The sequence below is a fragment of the Ctenopharyngodon idella genome, chromosome 11 (genome assembly GCF_019924925.1).
Source record: "Ctenopharyngodon idella isolate HZGC_01 chromosome 11, HZGC01, whole genome shotgun sequence".
Classification (NCBI taxonomy): Eukaryota; Metazoa; Chordata; class Actinopteri; order Cypriniformes; family Xenocyprididae; genus Ctenopharyngodon; species Ctenopharyngodon idella.
In genome coordinates, this window is record NC_067230.1 from 27,271,334 (window position 1) to 27,289,040 (window position 17,707).

At 36.5% G+C, this 17,707-nt stretch overlaps 2 protein-coding genes across 2 annotated transcripts in view; both read left to right on the forward strand.

Annotated features, from left to right (window-relative positions):
- The window catches only part of LOC127523055 (inter-alpha-trypsin inhibitor heavy chain H3-like), a 28,084-nt gene extending 24,829 nt beyond the window's left edge, over window positions 1–3,255 (forward strand). Inside the window, exons 24-29 of the mRNA XM_051913505.1 lie at window positions 1,365–1,475; window positions 1,823–2,004; window positions 2,103–2,282; window positions 2,527–2,654; window positions 2,724–2,896; window positions 3,226–3,255. Of these exons, the coding sequence (XP_051769465.1) occupies window positions 1,365–1,475; window positions 1,823–2,004; window positions 2,103–2,282; window positions 2,527–2,654; window positions 2,724–2,896; window positions 3,226–3,239 (788 nt within the window). The 3' untranslated portion in view covers window positions 3,240–3,255. The remainder of the gene's footprint in view (window positions 1–1,364; window positions 1,476–1,822; window positions 2,005–2,102; window positions 2,283–2,526; window positions 2,655–2,723; window positions 2,897–3,225) is intronic.
- Window positions 3,256–6,746: 3,491 nt separating this feature from the next.
- LOC127522521 (inter-alpha-trypsin inhibitor heavy chain H3-like) lies at window positions 6,747–17,674 on the forward strand. The gene is given in 22 exon segments (XM_051912604.1): window positions 6,747–6,915; window positions 7,688–7,851; window positions 8,050–8,154; window positions 8,242–8,255; window positions 8,258–8,403; window positions 8,481–8,591; window positions 8,692–8,820; window positions 8,913–9,029; window positions 9,320–9,488; window positions 9,566–9,676; window positions 9,971–10,152; window positions 10,251–10,430; window positions 10,662–10,789; window positions 10,858–11,030; window positions 11,653–11,691; window positions 12,154–12,276; window positions 13,381–13,431; window positions 13,535–13,648; window positions 16,042–16,216; window positions 16,319–16,467; window positions 17,151–17,235; window positions 17,315–17,674. Coding segments are annotated over 22 exon segments (2,658 nt in total). The 5' UTR covers window positions 6,747–6,837; the 3' UTR covers window positions 17,430–17,674.
- The last annotated feature ends 33 nt before the right edge of the window (window positions 17,675–17,707 follow it).

Sequence of the window (17,707 nt, forward strand, 5' to 3'; positions counted from 1 at the left end):
GTCCATAAAATGTGTTTTTATAGCATGTTTAGTAATATGCTGGGATAATTACTATTTCAGATCTGTTGGAAGGACTTTAGAAGACTTTAAAACTTCAGTGACGGTGGCTGCTTTTAGTAAAGTGACCTTTGAGTTGACCTATGAAGAACTGCTAAAGCGTCGCCTCGGCAAATATGAGTTACTCATCAATGCCCAACCGATGCAGCCGGTGGCAGATTTCAAGGTAGAAGAAGAAACGAAAAGGGAAATAGATAATCAATTTAGATGGATTGAAAGATCATATTTCTTTTACTCACATTAGATGGATGTACACATCCAAGAGAAACCAAGAATTTCCTTCTTGGAGGTGAAAGGAGATTTGAGCACCGGTGATCTGGCCAATGCCATCAAAACCACCAGAGCAGACAAAGACGTAAGAGCTTAAAATGAGGGTAAAACCCTTAGCTTAGATGTTTTCATTATGCTACTACACTTCAAACAAAGTGACCAGATGACCAAACTGATCATTTCAGGCATGGGTGACCTTCTACCCCACTCGAGATCAACAGACCAAGTGTAAAAGCTGTGGAGAAAATGGACTGAATGGTGACCTGCTTATAACATACGATGTTGAGAGACAAAATCCTAAAGGAGAAGTTATGGTACATTTTTCAATAACATGCTTTACAAGAGTAAAATAAATTTCACAAAAAGACTTGAATGATATTCAGAATGTTCTTTTGTTTTCTCTCAGGTATCAAATGGCTATTTTGTCCACTACTTTGCACCCTCTGATGTTCCACGTATTCCCAAAAATGTGGTGTTTATCATTGACTGGAGCGGTTCTATGCGAGGCAGAAAAATAGATCAGGTAAATGTCAATGTTTCAGCCAAATCAACCAAAAGGATAAGAAGCTATGAAAATTTTGATGGTAAAACCACTGAAGGACATTTTTTTTTGAAGGCTCTTGCAGCATTGTGCATTTTTATGTTTAAAGAACAGGGATTTCAGTATTGAAATCACTGGATTTGCTTAGTTTAAATTAGTAATAAAAAAAGCCCATATCTGGTAAATTAGTATACAGTCATAATGGAGAAAGAATAACTTTCAGGTTTTCTGATAGAAGTGTTTTTCTTTAGACTCGTTTGGCACTGCTAAGGATTTTAAGTGATCTTGATGAGGATGACCACTTTGGATTGATCACCTTTGATGATGCAGTTGACACATAGAAGCGTGAACTCCTAAAGGCTACCAAGCAAAAACTGAAGAAAGCAAAATCTTTTGTGAAGGAGATCAGAGATAGAAGAGGTGAGTTCTCAATGCTAAATGGGGAGTAAGAAAGTTGTTCCTCAAAGTGACGCAACTGTGTTTGTTCTTCCTTTAGCCACAGACATAAACGCTGCAGTTCTAGCAGGAGTGGACATGATCAATCGACATCCACGAGAGGGAACCGCCTCCATCCTGATCCTACTGACTGATGGACATCCCACTTCAGGCACAGATTCACACTGACAAACACGAGCTAATGGTGTTTTATCATAGCACTAGTTCACTCAGTCAGCTGTGCTTCATGAATAGAAAAACACTGTAACTGACATCCCATAATAATCCATTCTAATAAGACCTGTTAATAAAAGGTTTTAGACCTAATTTTTATTAAAATACCTATAGGACCAGTGGATTATTATCCTGACCAATTTAATTTTTGTCTTTTTCAGTAAGAGAAAAGAAATATGAAATTGTCCAATGCATTCATTGCTTTCTGATCATTTAAAAAATGTCATAATTATGATTTTCAAGCATGTACTGTTGGTAGTCTAACTTATTTTTTCTCTCTAACAGGTGAAACTAACATAGAGAGGATAATGGCCAATGTGAAAGAGGCCATTGGGCTGAAGTTTCCCCTCTATTGTCTTGGTTTTGGACATGATGTTAACTTTGACTTCCTGACAAAGATGTCACTGGAAAATGGTGGAGTTGCTCGCAGGATTTATGAAGATTCGGACGCTGATCTACAGCTGCAGGTGGACTACAGAGAATCAGCTGTGAATTCATTCGCAGTTCTTATCTGTTCTGTGTTTGAATGCATTTAAACCCTTTATTTTGGTTTGTTATATTGTAGGGCTTCTATGAGGAAGTTGCCGTCCCTCTCCTCACTGATATTCACCTTAAATACACAGGAGGGACAAACCTTACCAAGACCAGCTTTACCCTGTACTTCAACGGCTCTGAGATTGTGGTATCAGGACAAATCACAGACAACAGTGTGGAGAGTTTCACCACTGAAGTCATTGCAGTATCAGTAAGATCATCATGGTGTTTTACAACCATGTCTTCTGTTTACCAAATTGGTAGGGATTGAGTGGGCTGTTTTTTTCTCGGCAGTCTCAGCTGAGGTCATTATATTGGATATTAGGATCATTGATGGTCAGTTGTTGAAGAGTTTGAAATAATGGTCACTTTGTTTTCAGGTAAAGTTATTGGTGAAAGTTGTAATGACAGCATTCCTGATGAAAATGTTCATTAGTATTATTACTTCTGAGCAGAAAGGCAGTAGTGTGACGTATCAAGACACTGTAATGATAAAAGACCCCAGTGATGTCCCACCTGAGAATGAAGATTTCATGCAGAGACTGTGGGCCTACCTGACAGTCAAGCAACTTCTAGAAAGGCAGTAAGTTTATGGAGTGATACGACATTTCTGCATTTTAAGTTGGACATTGAGGACATCTTTCTGTCTCAGGGTGCTTCTTAAAGGACAAGAGAAAGAGGATGAAGAGAAAGAAGCTCTCAAACTCTCTCTGAAATACCAGTTTGTCACCCCCCTCACCTCTATGGTCGTCACAAAGCCACAGGAAGATGAAGTGGAAGTTGCTGACAAACCCAAAGAGGGAGGAGAGGATCCTAGACCTCCAGGTGAGAACTGAGGGGTTTTAGTATCTTACAAACAAACATTTGACCTTTAACAAAAGAGCTCAATCAAGCTTTGCATAAATTTTATTTGTGCATCCTAATATGTATCTGATTCTGTATCTGAACTTGAATAGATTCAGCTACTGTATTATGTTATCAGCATAACAGTTTGAGTAAATCTTGAATTTACATGAACTTCAGTATGTCTCCTTTTGTCAAATTACTGCAGAATCTTAAATATTCCTCCATCATTTTTTTGTCATAATGTTGTTCTTGGACCTGTTGCCCACTGTATACTGTGAATAACACTTGTCTCTTTCTTTTTTAATCAGTAATGGGTTTCTGACCTTCATCTCCTGCATGTAGGTATAAAATGTTGAACTAACAGTTCATTTACTCAAACAATTGCAGAGAATTTGAGAGTTGCGATGAAACAGAAGTACCGATAGATATTGTGATGCACATCTGAGTGAAACTGCTTATCAAAAAATAAAATAAATGTAAGGCAGGGACTTTTTGTACATCAGTTGTTGATTGGATTTTGAGGTGAAACAGACCTCTTTTCCATCTACTCAAACTTTCTTTGAACAAAGTGTTGAAGTCGTGCATACGACACCAGAGAGAAGTCTGTCGCTTTCACAGGAAGATCCAGTTATGATATTTTGAATATTTTGAATAAAAATTACGAGGTCAAAATAAAAAAAAAAAAAAAGAGAATACATATACATGAATAGATGATTCACAATAAGTTTTATAACATGCATTTAGATAATAGATTAATTTTCATTTTATGCCGAATTCAGTATACTGCATCTGCCTTTAAATATATATATTTTCCCACTTGTTTTATATCCCAGCACTAGGATTTAGTCAGTACCTTTTCAGTCCCGGTCAACCCAGTCATTCCGTTCTACTTAGACAACCTGCTCCTAAATCAGTAATGAAAGGTATGCCTTTTTTCTTCTGACAAAGACTCCTATACTTTCTTGAGAACGTGTTTATCATTGACTACTTTGTTTTTGTTTTTACGAGTAGTTACTGCAAATTTGCTTTATTAAAGCTAAATCAAAAGTAAATAAAAGTAAAATAGTGTAGAGAATGAAATGAAATAAGGCATTAGTGTGACTCAGAAATGAAGCCTCTTAATATTAAGCAACATTTGAAAATACATTTTAATCATAGAAAGAAAATTATTTGAATGTAACATATGTTTTGCAAAAAGAATTATAATGAAATATTTTGTGAGTAATTCTTTTTGAGAAATATTACAAAATAATTTGGTACAATTTAATTATTGATTAATTTAATTATTTCTCTTATAATGATTTTAAAATGCATTGGTACTTTTTTATTATTATTTATTGATTTCATGGAGTGCTTTTGTCAGTAAAATTGATAATGTCTGTTTCTGATTTTTGTAACTTTGATTCTGCCTTGAGTCAAGTAAGTCTAATTTGATCAATTGCTCCTTCTCTTGGCCTTAGCTCAAATGCCCATGATTCCATGGCAGAGTGAAACTGTTCCCTCTACTATGTCAGGTACATAAAGATCTCTCAAACGTGCTTATTATGTAAAACAATTATATGTAATAATTATGATACAGCATTTGGTTATGTTCTCTCTTAGTTCCAACAGTTCGTAGCAATCGGTTCCTGCTGTCTGCTGCTGGTCAGTCTAAGCCACTTTGTTTTGAAGTTCCTCTTCCTCACAAACTCAAACTGCTACAGGATTCTGCTTCAGGTAACTATTACACATTTACTCTACATGCCCATCCTTTGAATGTCATCTTTTTTTAAATCTTTTTTTACATCTTGTTTTGTACATACACTTACTATTTGACTTGTGTGTCTTAGAAGTGTGTCTTAGAGCTCTCTATGAATGGAGAATCCATGACTAGACAAAAGGTATTCATTAAAATTGCCTTTCATTACAAAACAAACCATCGCCTGACAATAAACACAAGGTCTATCAGATACCACGATGGCCAGAATGATGAGTTTTTGTGGGGCCAGGAACCTACTCAACACAGTACAGAGGGGTATATACTGCCTCAAACTATATGTGTTTTACTACGTTTGTGAATGTTATAGCCACTTTTTGTGAAGCAGAATTCATTCACCCATTTCTCTGTTTCAACAGCGTGTCTCTGATTCTACAGAGTAATGAAATGGATGTTACAATGGGAAATATACGCGTTGTTATTCTTCTTAACAAGAAAAATGGTGATGTGTTTCTGTGGCCTGCCGTTCGGCAACAGCCAAAAGATATCAGTTTGATGGGTATTTTAGGTAAGAGTGCTTCACTGATTAAACATTTAAACATGTATTAACACAACTGACCCAGCTAACAGGGAGTGTTCTCAGAGCTTTAGCAAGTGTACTTCCAGTAACATTAATAGAATGTTTGTTTGAAATTATTTGGTCTTTAATATGTTCTAAATACATTAGCATGAAAATGTTATTTATATATCTAGTTCAGTCATAAAACTCTAGAGGGCGCAATCTGCAAGCAATCACATCATTACCAAGCACAAGCTGATTGGCCTCTGCTGATCCTGCAGCCAATGAGATTGCTTGCTCAACATTTAAATAGTCTAGTTCAGCGTTCACTGTAATCTGGTCCTGCAGCGTGCTATCAGAGTTCCTCTGAACCCCTCCACCTCCCCCAGCTCCACCTGCCTAGATCTGCTACTGGATTTATGTATGTCTATTTATGCAGCAGCAGCATATATTACACAGACACACTGCTGTGAGCATGTATCTAATAGCAGTAGCAAGTCCATAGTTGCTCTGCAGCAGCAGCATAGCAGATCTAGTCTGCCAAGACCAAATAAATTAACATGGCCATCTAAATATCCAACTAAAACATTTAGTTGGATATTCCTCTGGCGTTTTTACTACTTGATTCAGAATGTCCAGAGAACATTCAAAAGTAATGTTCACATAATGTCTGAAGAATGATAAAATATGTTCCCTTAATGTTCACATAACCAAGAAAAAAAGATGTTTAAAAAACTGGACATTTTGAATTTTTTAGAGAACATTCAGAAATAACATTTTCATAACTTAACAGGAACATTAGCAAAACTATCTTAGAACATATTTTTGTTAGCAGGGTGAGCAATTAAATGGTAAATTCTGTTTTTTAACTTGCTTTATTAAACCATCACGAGATAAAATCTCAATAACTGTGGACAATATTGAAGGAAAAGCTGAGGCTTCATATGAGGAGATTCAAGGATCTCAAACACCAACTCTAAAGATAATGGACCAGGAAGTGAAGGCGAGCTGGTAAGTGATCAAAAGATGTAAACACAGCTGATTTTTTCTTTTATTATATATCCGTTTTAATCTATGAATGTATCTGTAGGGAGGATGTCACAGACTACACACTTCCTTCAACTCCAGTTATCAAATGTTGGCTTGTCCCGTTCCAGGCTGTGATGCAGGGAGACATTTCTGATTTCACTGTCACTCAGCTGTAGAGTTCAAAGACAAATTATAAACTGGGATAGAGAATGTTTCTGTGTAAAACACTTGATGTTTGTTTTAAGTATTTTTTCAGTCATTGGCAATTGACTGTCTGTCTATGTATCTATCTATAAATTTTATGTATACATAAAGCAACCCTTTGATTGGTGCCTTTCTAAGTATTAATTGTAATTATTTCTGTAAAATATGTATTTTTTGAGGTCATGTCTGATAATAAAATAAAAACACAGCATAAAAACTTCTACAGAATGTGAAGTATTTACAAGTTATATAGATAGTATATTTTCTAAAAAAAAAAAAAGCATGCCTCAATATTGACTTTTGAGGAGTTCAAGAGACTCTGATTACAAATAAAGGGGGTGGTTCCTGAATCTGGTCAATAATAGCCAATCGCATGATGTGGTCAGGAGTTTAAAGGAGTGTGCATTTCGAGGTCTGTTTTCTGAGCAGGTCATGATGGATCGAGCAGCTCTCAGACTGATTCTCTTGAGCGTCTTTCTCATCTCAGCCAGTTCACAACCTGTTAAGAAGGTGAGGGTCAAAGCTCAGATTAAGATGAACATGTGTCAAAATTCTACAAACAGATTAATTATTTGTATTTGAGATGAAGATCCAGACAAACTAGATCTATTTCATGTTGAATATACAGTGTTCAAAAGTTTGAGAAATTAATACTTTTAATCATTAAATTGATCAAACGTGACAGTCTAGACATTTATAATGTTACAAAAGATTTCTATTTCATATAAAAGCTGTTGTTTTAAACTTTATTCATCAAAGAATCCTAAAAAAATGTATCACGGTTTCCACTAAATTAATATTAGTGTTTTAACACTAATAACAAATGTTCCTTAAGCAGAAAATCAGCATAGAATGATTTCTGAAAGATCATGTGACACTGAAGACTGGAGTAATGATGCTGAAAATGCAGCTTTGCCATCACAGGAATAAATTATATTTTAAAATGTAATATGATAGAAAACTGTTATTACTGATTTAAGAGGGTTTTTTTTTTTAGATCAAATAAATGCAGCATTGGTAAGCCTAAGAAGCTTATTTCAGAAATTAAAGATCGTACTGATTTTTGACCAGCAGTGTATCATTTAAAATGCAGTTTGAGTAAAGAGAACTATCTATTGCTCAATAGTTTACACTGAGATGTAGTAATCAAAATGTATTTGTTGTTTAGTCTAAAGGCCTTTTCTTCATGCCATTTTCATGCAGTAAATATTCGAACAATCCCACACAAAAAGGAGTAAATGTGCACCATCCAGTTTGACTGTACAGTTTAATATCTCAACAGAAACAAGATGTGGATATATACAGCTTCTACATTAACTCCACGGTCACCAGTCGCTACGCCACAACGGTCATCACAAGCCGTGTGGCGAACACACTGAATGAATCTCAAGAGATCCAGTTTGAGGTCAAGATACCCAAGACTGCCTTCATCAGCAAATTCAGAATGTAGGGAACATGAGTAGTGTTATATAAGTAGAGATAAAGTGGTAAAAAAGCCATTTATAACATGTTGGTCTCAGGTCATGTCCATTATAATGCAGCTAAACGACAACAACAAAAGATTTATTAATTATTTTATGAAGTACTGTATATATGAGATACACATACAGCATTAAGAGGATGTCATTGTCATTTTCTCCATAGGACCATAGAGAGGAAGACATATGATGGCGTTGTGAAGGGAAAACAGGAAGCTCAGCAGCAGTACAGTGAAGCAGTATCTCGAGGAGAAAGTGCTGGACTGATCAAGTACAGGACATTAAAAAAAAAAAAAGGTCCATAAAATGTGTTTTTATAGCATGTTTAGTAATATGCTGGGATTAATTTCTATTTCAGATCTGTTGGAAGGACTTAGAAGACTTTAAAACTTCAGTGACGGTGGCTGCTTTTAGTAAAGTGACCTTTGAGTTGACCTACGAAGAACTGCTAAAGCGTCGCCTCGGCAAATATGAGTTACTCATCAATGCCCAACCGATGCAGCCGGTGGCAGATTTCAAGGTAGAAGAAGAAACAAAGAACAAATAGATAATCAGTTTAGATGGATAGAAAGATCATGTTTCTTTTACTCACATTAGATGGATGTACACATCCAAGAGAAACCAGGAATTTCCTTCTTGGAGGTGAAAGGAGATTTGAGCACCGGTGATCTGGCCAATGCCATCAAAACCACCAGAGCAGACAAAGACGTAAGAGCTTAAAATGAGGGTAAAACCCTTAGCTTAGATGTTCTCATTATGCTACTACACTTCAAACAAAGTGACCAGATGAGCAAACTGATCATTTCAGGCATGGGTGACCTTCTACCCCACTCGAGATCAACAGACCAAGTGTAAAAGCTGTGGAGAAAATGGACTGAATGGTGACCTGCTTATAACATACGATGTTGAGAGACGAAATCCTAAAGGAGAAGTTATGGTACATTTTTCAATAACATGCCTTAGGAGAGTAAAATAAATTTCACAAAAAGACATGAATGATATTCAGAATGTTCTTTTGTTTTCTCTCAGGTATCAAATGGCTATTTTGTCCACTACTTTGCACCCTCTGATGTTCCACGTATTCCCAAAAATGTGGTGTTTATCATTGACCAGAGCGGTTCTATGCGAGGCAGAAAAATAGATCAGGTAAATGTCAACGTTTCAGCAAAAATCAACCAAAAGAATAAGAAGCTATGAAAATTTTGATGGTAAAACCACTGAAGGACATTTTTAATGGATCTTGCAGCATTGTGCATTTATATGTTAAAAGAACAGGGATTTCAGTATTGAAATCAATGTGGATTTGCTTAGTTTAAATTTGTAAAAAAAAAAAAAAACAAACAAACAAAAAAACTGCGCATATCTGGTAAATGAATATGCAGTCATAATGGAGAAAGAATAACTTTCGGGTTTTGTGACAGAGTGTTTTTCTTTAGACTCGTTTGGCACTGCTAAGGATTTTAAGTGATCTTGATGAGGATGACCACTTTGGATTGATCACCTTCAACAGTGACATTGACACATGGAAGCGTGAACTCCTGAAAGCTACCAAGCAAAACCTGGAGAATGCAAAATCTTTTGTGAAGGAGATCAGAGAGAGAGGAAGTGAGTTACTAATGCTAAAATGGGGAGTAAGAAAGTTGTTCCTCAAAGTGACACAACTGTGTTTGTTCTTCCTTTAGCCACAGACATAAACGCTGCAGTTCTAGCAGGAGTGGACATGATCAATCGACATCCACGAGAGGGAACCGCCTCCATCCTGATCCTGCTGACTGATGGAGATCCCACTTCAGGCACAGATTCACACTGACAAACACGAGCTAATGGTGTTTTATCATAGCACTAGTTCACTCAGTATAATTAGAAGACCTGTTAATAAAAGGTTTTAGACCTAATTTAAAAGCGTGTAGGACCAGAAGATTATTATCATGAATTATTTGGTTCTTGTCTTCGTCAGTAAGAGAAAAGAATAAGAAATATGAAATCGTCCAATGCATCCATTGCTTTCTGATCACTCAAAAAATGTCATAATTATGATTTTCAAGCATGTACTGTTGGTAGTCTAACTTATTTTTTCTCTCTAACAGGTGAAACTAACATAGAGAGGATAATGGCCAATGTGAAAGAGGCCATTGGGCTGAAGTTTCCCCTCTATTGTCTTGGTTTTGGACATGATGTTAACTTTGACTTCCTGTCAAAGATGTCACTGGAAAATGGTGGAGTTGCTCGCAGGATTTATGAAGATTCGGACGCTGATCTACAGCTGCAGGTGGACTACAGAGAATCAGCTGTGAATTCATCCTCAGTTCTCATCTGTTCTGTGTTTGAATGCATTTAAACCCTTTATTTTGGTTTGTTATATTGTAGGGCTTCTATGAGGAAGTTGCCGTCCCTCTCCTCACTGATATTCACCTTAAATACACAGGAGGGACAAACCTTACCAAGACCAGCTTTACCCTGTACTTCAACGGCTCTGAGATTGTGGTATCAGGACAAATCACAGACAACAGTGTGGAGAGTTTCACCACTGAAGTCATTGCAGTATCAGTAAGATCATTATGGTGCTTTACAAATTGTATCAAATTGGTAGGGATTGAGTGGGCTGTTTTTTTTTTTTTCTCGGCAGTCTCAACTGAGGTCATTATGTTGGATATTAGGATCATTGATGGTCAATTGTTTGAATAATGGTCACTTTGTTTTCAGATAAAGTTATTAGTGAAAGTGGTAATGACAACATTCCTGATAAAAATGTTCATTAGTATTATTATCTCTGAGCAGAAAGACAATAATGTGACGTATCAAGACACTATAATGATAAAAGACCCCAGTGATGTCCCACCTGAGAATGAAGATTTCATGCAGAGACTGTGGGCCTACCTTACAGTGAAGCAACTTCTGGAAAGGCAGTAAGTTTATGGAGTTATATGACATTCTGCATTTTAAATTGGACATTGAGGACATCTTTCTGTCTCAGGGTGCTTCTTAAAGGACAAGAGAAAGAGGATGAAGAGAAAGAAGCTCTCAAACTCTCTCTGAAATACCAGTTTGTCACCCCCCTCACCTCTATGGTCGTCACTAAGCCACAGAAAGATGAAGTGGAAGTTGCTGACAAACCCAAAGAGGGAGGAAAGGATCCCAGACCCCCAGGTGAGAACTGAGGGGTTTTAGTATCTTACAAACCTTGTAAATGAAATTGTGCAAATATTTGACCTTTAACAAAAGAGTAAGGTCCATTTTATGCAGCAAAATAAACACAGTGACAGTGATGGCAGCTATATGAAAAGTTATGTATGAATGTATTAATCAAGCTTTGCATCAGCTGCATCATAGGTTAACCAAAACATCTAATAAAATACATGATACTACTTTATTTGTGCATCCTATATGCATCTGATTGTGTATCTGAACTTGAATAGATTCAGCGACTGTATTCACGCATTTATTTTTATTTACACAAGGGAGTTGAAATGTCATAATCACTTGTGAAATAGTTTTAATTAATTACTGTACAGTTTATTTCATTACAAAATATATTATCAGTATAACAGTTAACAATTAACATGAACATCAGTATGTCTCCTTTTGTCAGAAATGAGTGCAGAATCTTAAATATTCCTTCTTCAGTTTCTGTCATAACATTGCTTGGTTTTAGAATGTTCAAAATTCTAAACTTTTTTCCCCCACGTTTCAAATGAAAGAAAATCACAGATTTGGACTTGTCGCCCACTGTATACTGTGAATAACACACTTCTCTTTCTTTTTTAATCAGTAATGGGTTTCCATCCTTCATCTCAGAATCCTATTGCATGTAGGTATAAAATGGTGAACCAGCAGTTCATTTACTCAAACTATTGCAGAGAATTTAAAGTTGTGATGAAATGGAAGTACAAATAGATATTTTCTTCTGTATTGTGATGCACATCTGAGTGAAACTGCTTATCAAAAATAAATAGGATTTTGGGATGAAATACACCTTTTTACCATCTAGGCCACACAAACTTTATTTGAACAAAGTGTTGAAGTCATGCATTGATCACCAGAGAGAAGTCTGTTGATTTCACAGGAAGATCCAGTTATGATATTTTGATTAAAAAATAAAGTCAAAAAACTAAAGTCAAAAAAAAGAAAAGAAACATATACATGAATAGATGATTCACAATGAGTTTTATAACATGCATTTAAAAAAAAAGATGGGGTGAATTTTCATTTTAAACCAAATTCAGTACACTGCATTTGCCTTTAAATTTTTCCCACTTGTTTTATATCCCAGCACGGCATAGTCTGTACCGTACTGGTCAGCTTCAGCCCAGTCAGTCCCGTCTCCCCAGTGGGCGTGTTCGGTCTGGTTGGTCTATTCTGCACAGTAAAACTGCTGCTCATCCAGGGTTGCGTGGTATGCCTTTTTTTCTGCTAAACATTCCTATACTTTCTCGAGAACGTGTTTATCACTGCATGCTTTGTTTTTGTTTTTACAAATAATTACTGCAAATTTGCTTTATTAAAAGCAAAATCAAGAGTAAATCCACATAAAAAAATGTGTATAGAATTAAGTGAAATAATGCTTTAGGTGTGATTTAGAAATGAAACCTCTTAAAGGGATAGTTCACCCTATCATTTTCTCAACCTAATGTTCTAATGCAGTATGCCCTTCTTTCTTTTTTTTTTTTTGTGGACCACAAAAGGAGAATAATAATAATGAAAAAATGTCCCACTCACGCTCTTACATATAATGAATTGCATCCAGCATCAAGCTTTTTAAAAAAGATGCAAAAGCATCTTAGAATGATCCCATGCAACACGTGTTAAATGATACATTAAATGTATCATTTAATAAAAATCCTGACTTTGGCCGTTGGTCTTCTGTGTTCATCTGTGCATCCGTGAGACTCTATTAGCACTTCAGTTCACTCCGACTTGCCCAGAAAAACACACAAGTTGTGAGAAATCAAGATGTGACATGAAATGCAATCCATGTACCTTCTTCTTTGAGGTGAAGATATCCGTTGTTCGTCACAACGAGAAGTTCACATATCATTAAACTGTCATTCTGACTGTTATCTGACAACCCGAGTTCCTGTCCGGAGATTCAACTCAGTGAAGAACGTACACAGATACTTTTCTAGGCGTTGTATTTATAAATTATGCTGTGTTCTCCTTTTGTGGTTTTGAAAAAGTATACTGCATTAAAACAACACCGGGGTGAGTGAATGATGACTAGTTTCATTTTCACTATCCCTTCAATATTAAAAGCAACATTTGGAAATATATTTTAACATGAAAAGAAAATAATTAAAATGTAGCATATGTTTTGTGAAAGTAATTATTATGAAATGTTTTATTAGTAATTGTTTTAGAATTGTTTTTTTTTTTTTTTAATAATTGTTTTATTTGATAAATAAGACAATTATAAAATTGGCACGTATGAATGCACTAACTTTGATTTGAGGAATTCTGAAGTAAGTCTAATTTGATCAATTGCACCTTCTCTTGCCCTTAGATGAAGTGCCCTTGATTCCATTTAAGAGTGGAATTCTCCCTACTATGTCAGGTAGGCCTACATAAATATCTCTCAAACGTACAAACCTACTGGATTATGTTGGACAATGTTATATAATAATTATGATACAGCATTTGGTTATGTTCTCTCTTAGTTCCAACAGTTCGTAGCAATCGGTTCCTGCTGTCTGCTGCTGGTCAGTCTAAGCCACTTTGTTTTGACGTTCCTCTTCCTCACAAACTCAAACTGCTACAGGATTCTGCTTCAGGTAACTATTACACATTTAAGGCCCGTTCACACCAAGAATGATAACTATAAAGATAACAATAAAGATATAGTTCTAAATATAAAAGAATAGCACTGTCCACAGCACAACTATAACGATATAAAGAAACTATACCATTGGGTTTACTTTCAGAACGATTTTTTTCCAGCTGTTGAACGATAAAACACGGACAGCCAATCAGAATCCATTCTAATTTGGGCTTGCGCATTTAAAATGGCAGACGACATTGCGGAGAATTCGAGAAAAATCCAGATCCAGAAAAAGCCACCAGCCACCGCTGTTTGACAATTCAAACCCCCTTTTCAAGGCTACTTTAAAGAAAATGGATATACAGCGGGTAAAAAAAAAAAAAAAAAAAACCCGTATTGAACATGCCACCCATGCAATCCACAAATGCAAAGAAATCAAACCATAGATGTCCATAAATTAGGTGTAATGTTAAATGACACAGGGGAAAAGTATTGAAACCATGAAGAAAGGTGCAAAAAGGCATGGGATGTCAGGTTTCCGGTGATAAAGGACCCAAAAGCAGAGATATGCTCAATAAACTTTATTAATTCAGCTCAAATAACTGACAACGAACGCAAAGCTCAGGGCCAGACTCAACTCAATAGAGCAGCGAATAATCACAGTCCAGGCAATCTTCAAAAACCAGATAATCAGTCCACGAAGCGTCTAATCCACAAGAAATGCAAGGAGGAGAATCAAACCGGCAAGAGGTCAAAGTCCAGGCGAACAGCAGACGAACACAGAATTAATCCCGGTCCATGATAACTGTCAAGTAGCGGTTGATAAAGATCAGTCCAGACCGACCGCCACAACAGGAGGAAATTTCTGAAGAATAAGTCACTTTAGATGCATGAAGTTGCGACCGGGAAATCAGTTGATCAAGGGTTTCAGACCGTCCGAGGATCCAACGGAACAACTGGGCAGATAACAGAGAGAAACGCCAAACGACAAGACTGGTTAACAACAAAAAGGGTATGTGTGAATCGGATGGGAAACAAAACACAATGGCAAAGAAAAGAAAGAAAACAGAGATTAAACAGCAGAGAAATCAGAGAGAAAATAACAAACAGCTGCGATATAGCGCAAGCTGCCACACTGATTGCAGAACGCGATCAGCTGAGAGCAACCACCACGTGCAGAAAGAAAACAAAAACAAAAGTTGCAAGAGAAAAGGGACAGATCAAACCCGAGTCCTGACATGGTGAGACCAAAATTGAACTCTTTGGATGCCATAATACACACCATGTTTGGAGGAGAAATGGCACTGCACATCACCCCAAAAACACCATACCAACAGTGAAGTTTGGAGTTGGGAACATCATGGTGTGGGGCTGTTTTTCAGCATATGGTACTGGCAAACTTCAAATAATTGAAGGAAGGATGAATGGAAAAATGTACAGAGACATGCTTGATAAAAATCTGCTGCCATCTACCAGGATGATGAAGATAAACAAGGGTGGACATTTCAGCAAGATAATGATCCCAAACACTCAATAGGTTTCAGAGAAAGAAAATAAAGCTGCTAGAACCACCTGACTTGAATCCAATTGAAAATCTATGGAAAGAACAAAAGATCAGAGTTCATAGAAGAGGCCCATGGAACCTTCAAGATTTGAAGAAGAATGGGCCAAAATCACACCTGAGCAATGCATGCAACTAGTCTCTCTATACAGGAGGTGTCTTGAAGTTGTCATTACCAACAAAGGCTTTTGTACGAAGTATTAAATAAATTTCAGTAAGCGTGTTCAATACTTTTTCCCTGTGTCATTTAACATTATTACACATAACTTAATTTATGGACATCTATGGTTTGATTTCTTGAAAATTTCATGTCAATAGCACCTTTAGAAATATATTTACTGAGAAAAATGGTGACGTGTTCAATACTTATTTTACCCGCTGTATAGAAAACAATCAGACATACCCTCGGAATAAATGGTAAGATGTGATCATTATGCCAGGCTAGCAAACGGTGTAAAATAAAATTGGTATCTAGCCCTAGTTTCGACAACATTGTCTTGCTTCCTTTGAATTTGCAGTGAAAAAGACTAGATTAGATCGATTACTCTAGCTATTCATTCGAAACATAACATGCTGAGGACATCTGCTGGTTAAAGCTGTGTAGATGCAACAAGAACAGCAAAAACAGGTACACAATTTGAAACCGCAGCACGTGAGCTTAGAACAAACAGACTGTTATCGTTCATTGGTGTGGATGCAGATGTAGTTATCGTTATAGTTATCTTTATAGTTATCGTTCTTGGTGTGAACGGGCCTTTACTCTACATGCCCATCCTTTTGAATGTCATCTTTTGTAAATGAATGTTTTGTACATACACTTATATGTGACTTTCTGTGTGTCTTAGAGTTCTCTATGAATGGAAAATCCATAACTAGACGAAAGGGATTCAGTCAAATTGTCTTTCATTACAAAACAAACCATCACCTGACAATAAACACAAGTTCTATCAGATACCACGATGGCCAAAATGATGTTGAGTTTTTGTGGGGCCAGGAACCTACTCAACACAGTACAGAGGGGTATATACTGCCTCAAACTATATGTGTTTTACTACGTTTGTGAATGTTATAGCCACTTTCTGTGAATTAGAATTAATTCATCCATTTTTTCGGTTTCAACAGCGTGTCTCTGATTCTACAGAGTAATGAAATGGATGTTACAATGGGAAACATACGCGTTGTTATTCTTCTTCACAAGAAAAATGGTGACGTGTTTCTGTGGCCTGCCGTTCGGCAACAGCCAAAAGATGTCAGTTTGATGGGTATTTTAGGTAAGAGTGCTTCACTGATTAAACATTTAAACATGTATTAACACAACTGACCCAGCTAACAGGGAATGTTCTCAGAGCTTTAGCAAGTGTTTTTACAAGGTTCTCTCAAGATATGAACAAACTTTCTTCCAGTAACATTAACAGAATGTTTGTTTAAAATGATCTGGTCTTTAATGTGTTCTGAATACATTAGCATGAAAATGTTATTTTTATATATAGTTCAGTCATGAAACTCTAGAGGGCACAATCTGCAAGCAATCACATCATTACCAAGCACAAGCTGATTGGCCTCTGCTGATCTTGCAGCCAATGAGATTGCTTGCTCAACATTTAAATAGTGTAGTTCAGTGTTCACTGTAATCTGGTCGTGCAGCGTGCTATCAGAGTTCCTCTGAACCCCTCCACCTCCTCCAGCTCCACCTGCCTAGATCTGTTACTGGATTTATGTCTATTTATGCAGCATCAGCATATCTTACATGCTCACAGCAGTGTGTCTGTGTATCTATTAGCAGTAGCAAGTCCATAGTTGCTCTGCAGCAGAAGCAATAATCAACAGCAGCAGCAGCATAGCAGAGAACATATTTTTGTTAGCTGGGTGAGCAATTAAATGGTAAATTCTGATTTGTAACTTGGTTTATTAAACCCTCACGGGATAAAATCTCAATAACTGAATAATATTGAAGGAAAAGCTGAGGCTTCATATGAGGAGATTCAAGGATCTCAAACACCAACTCTAAAGATAATGGACCAGGAAGTGAAGGCGAGCTGGTAAGTGATCAAAAGATACGCACACAGCTGATTTTTTCTTTTATTATATATCCGTTTTAATCTATGAATGTATCTGTAGGGAGGATGTCACAGACTACACACTTCCTTCAACTCCAGTTATCAAATGTTGGCTTGTTCCGTTCCAGGCTGTGATGCAGGGAGACATTTCTGATTTCACTGTCACTCAGCTGTAGAGTTCAAAGACAAATTATAAACTGGGATAGAGAATGTTTCTGTGTAAAACACTTGATGTTTGTTTTAAGTATTTTTTCAGACATTGGCAATAGACTGTCTATGTATCTATCTATACATTTTATGTATACATAAAGCAACCCTTTGATTGGTGCCTTTCTAAGTATTAATTGTAATTATTTCTGTAAAGTATGTATTTTTTGAGGTCATGTCTGATAATAAAATAAAAACACAGCATAAAAACTTCTACAGAATGTGAAGTATTTACAAGTTATATAGA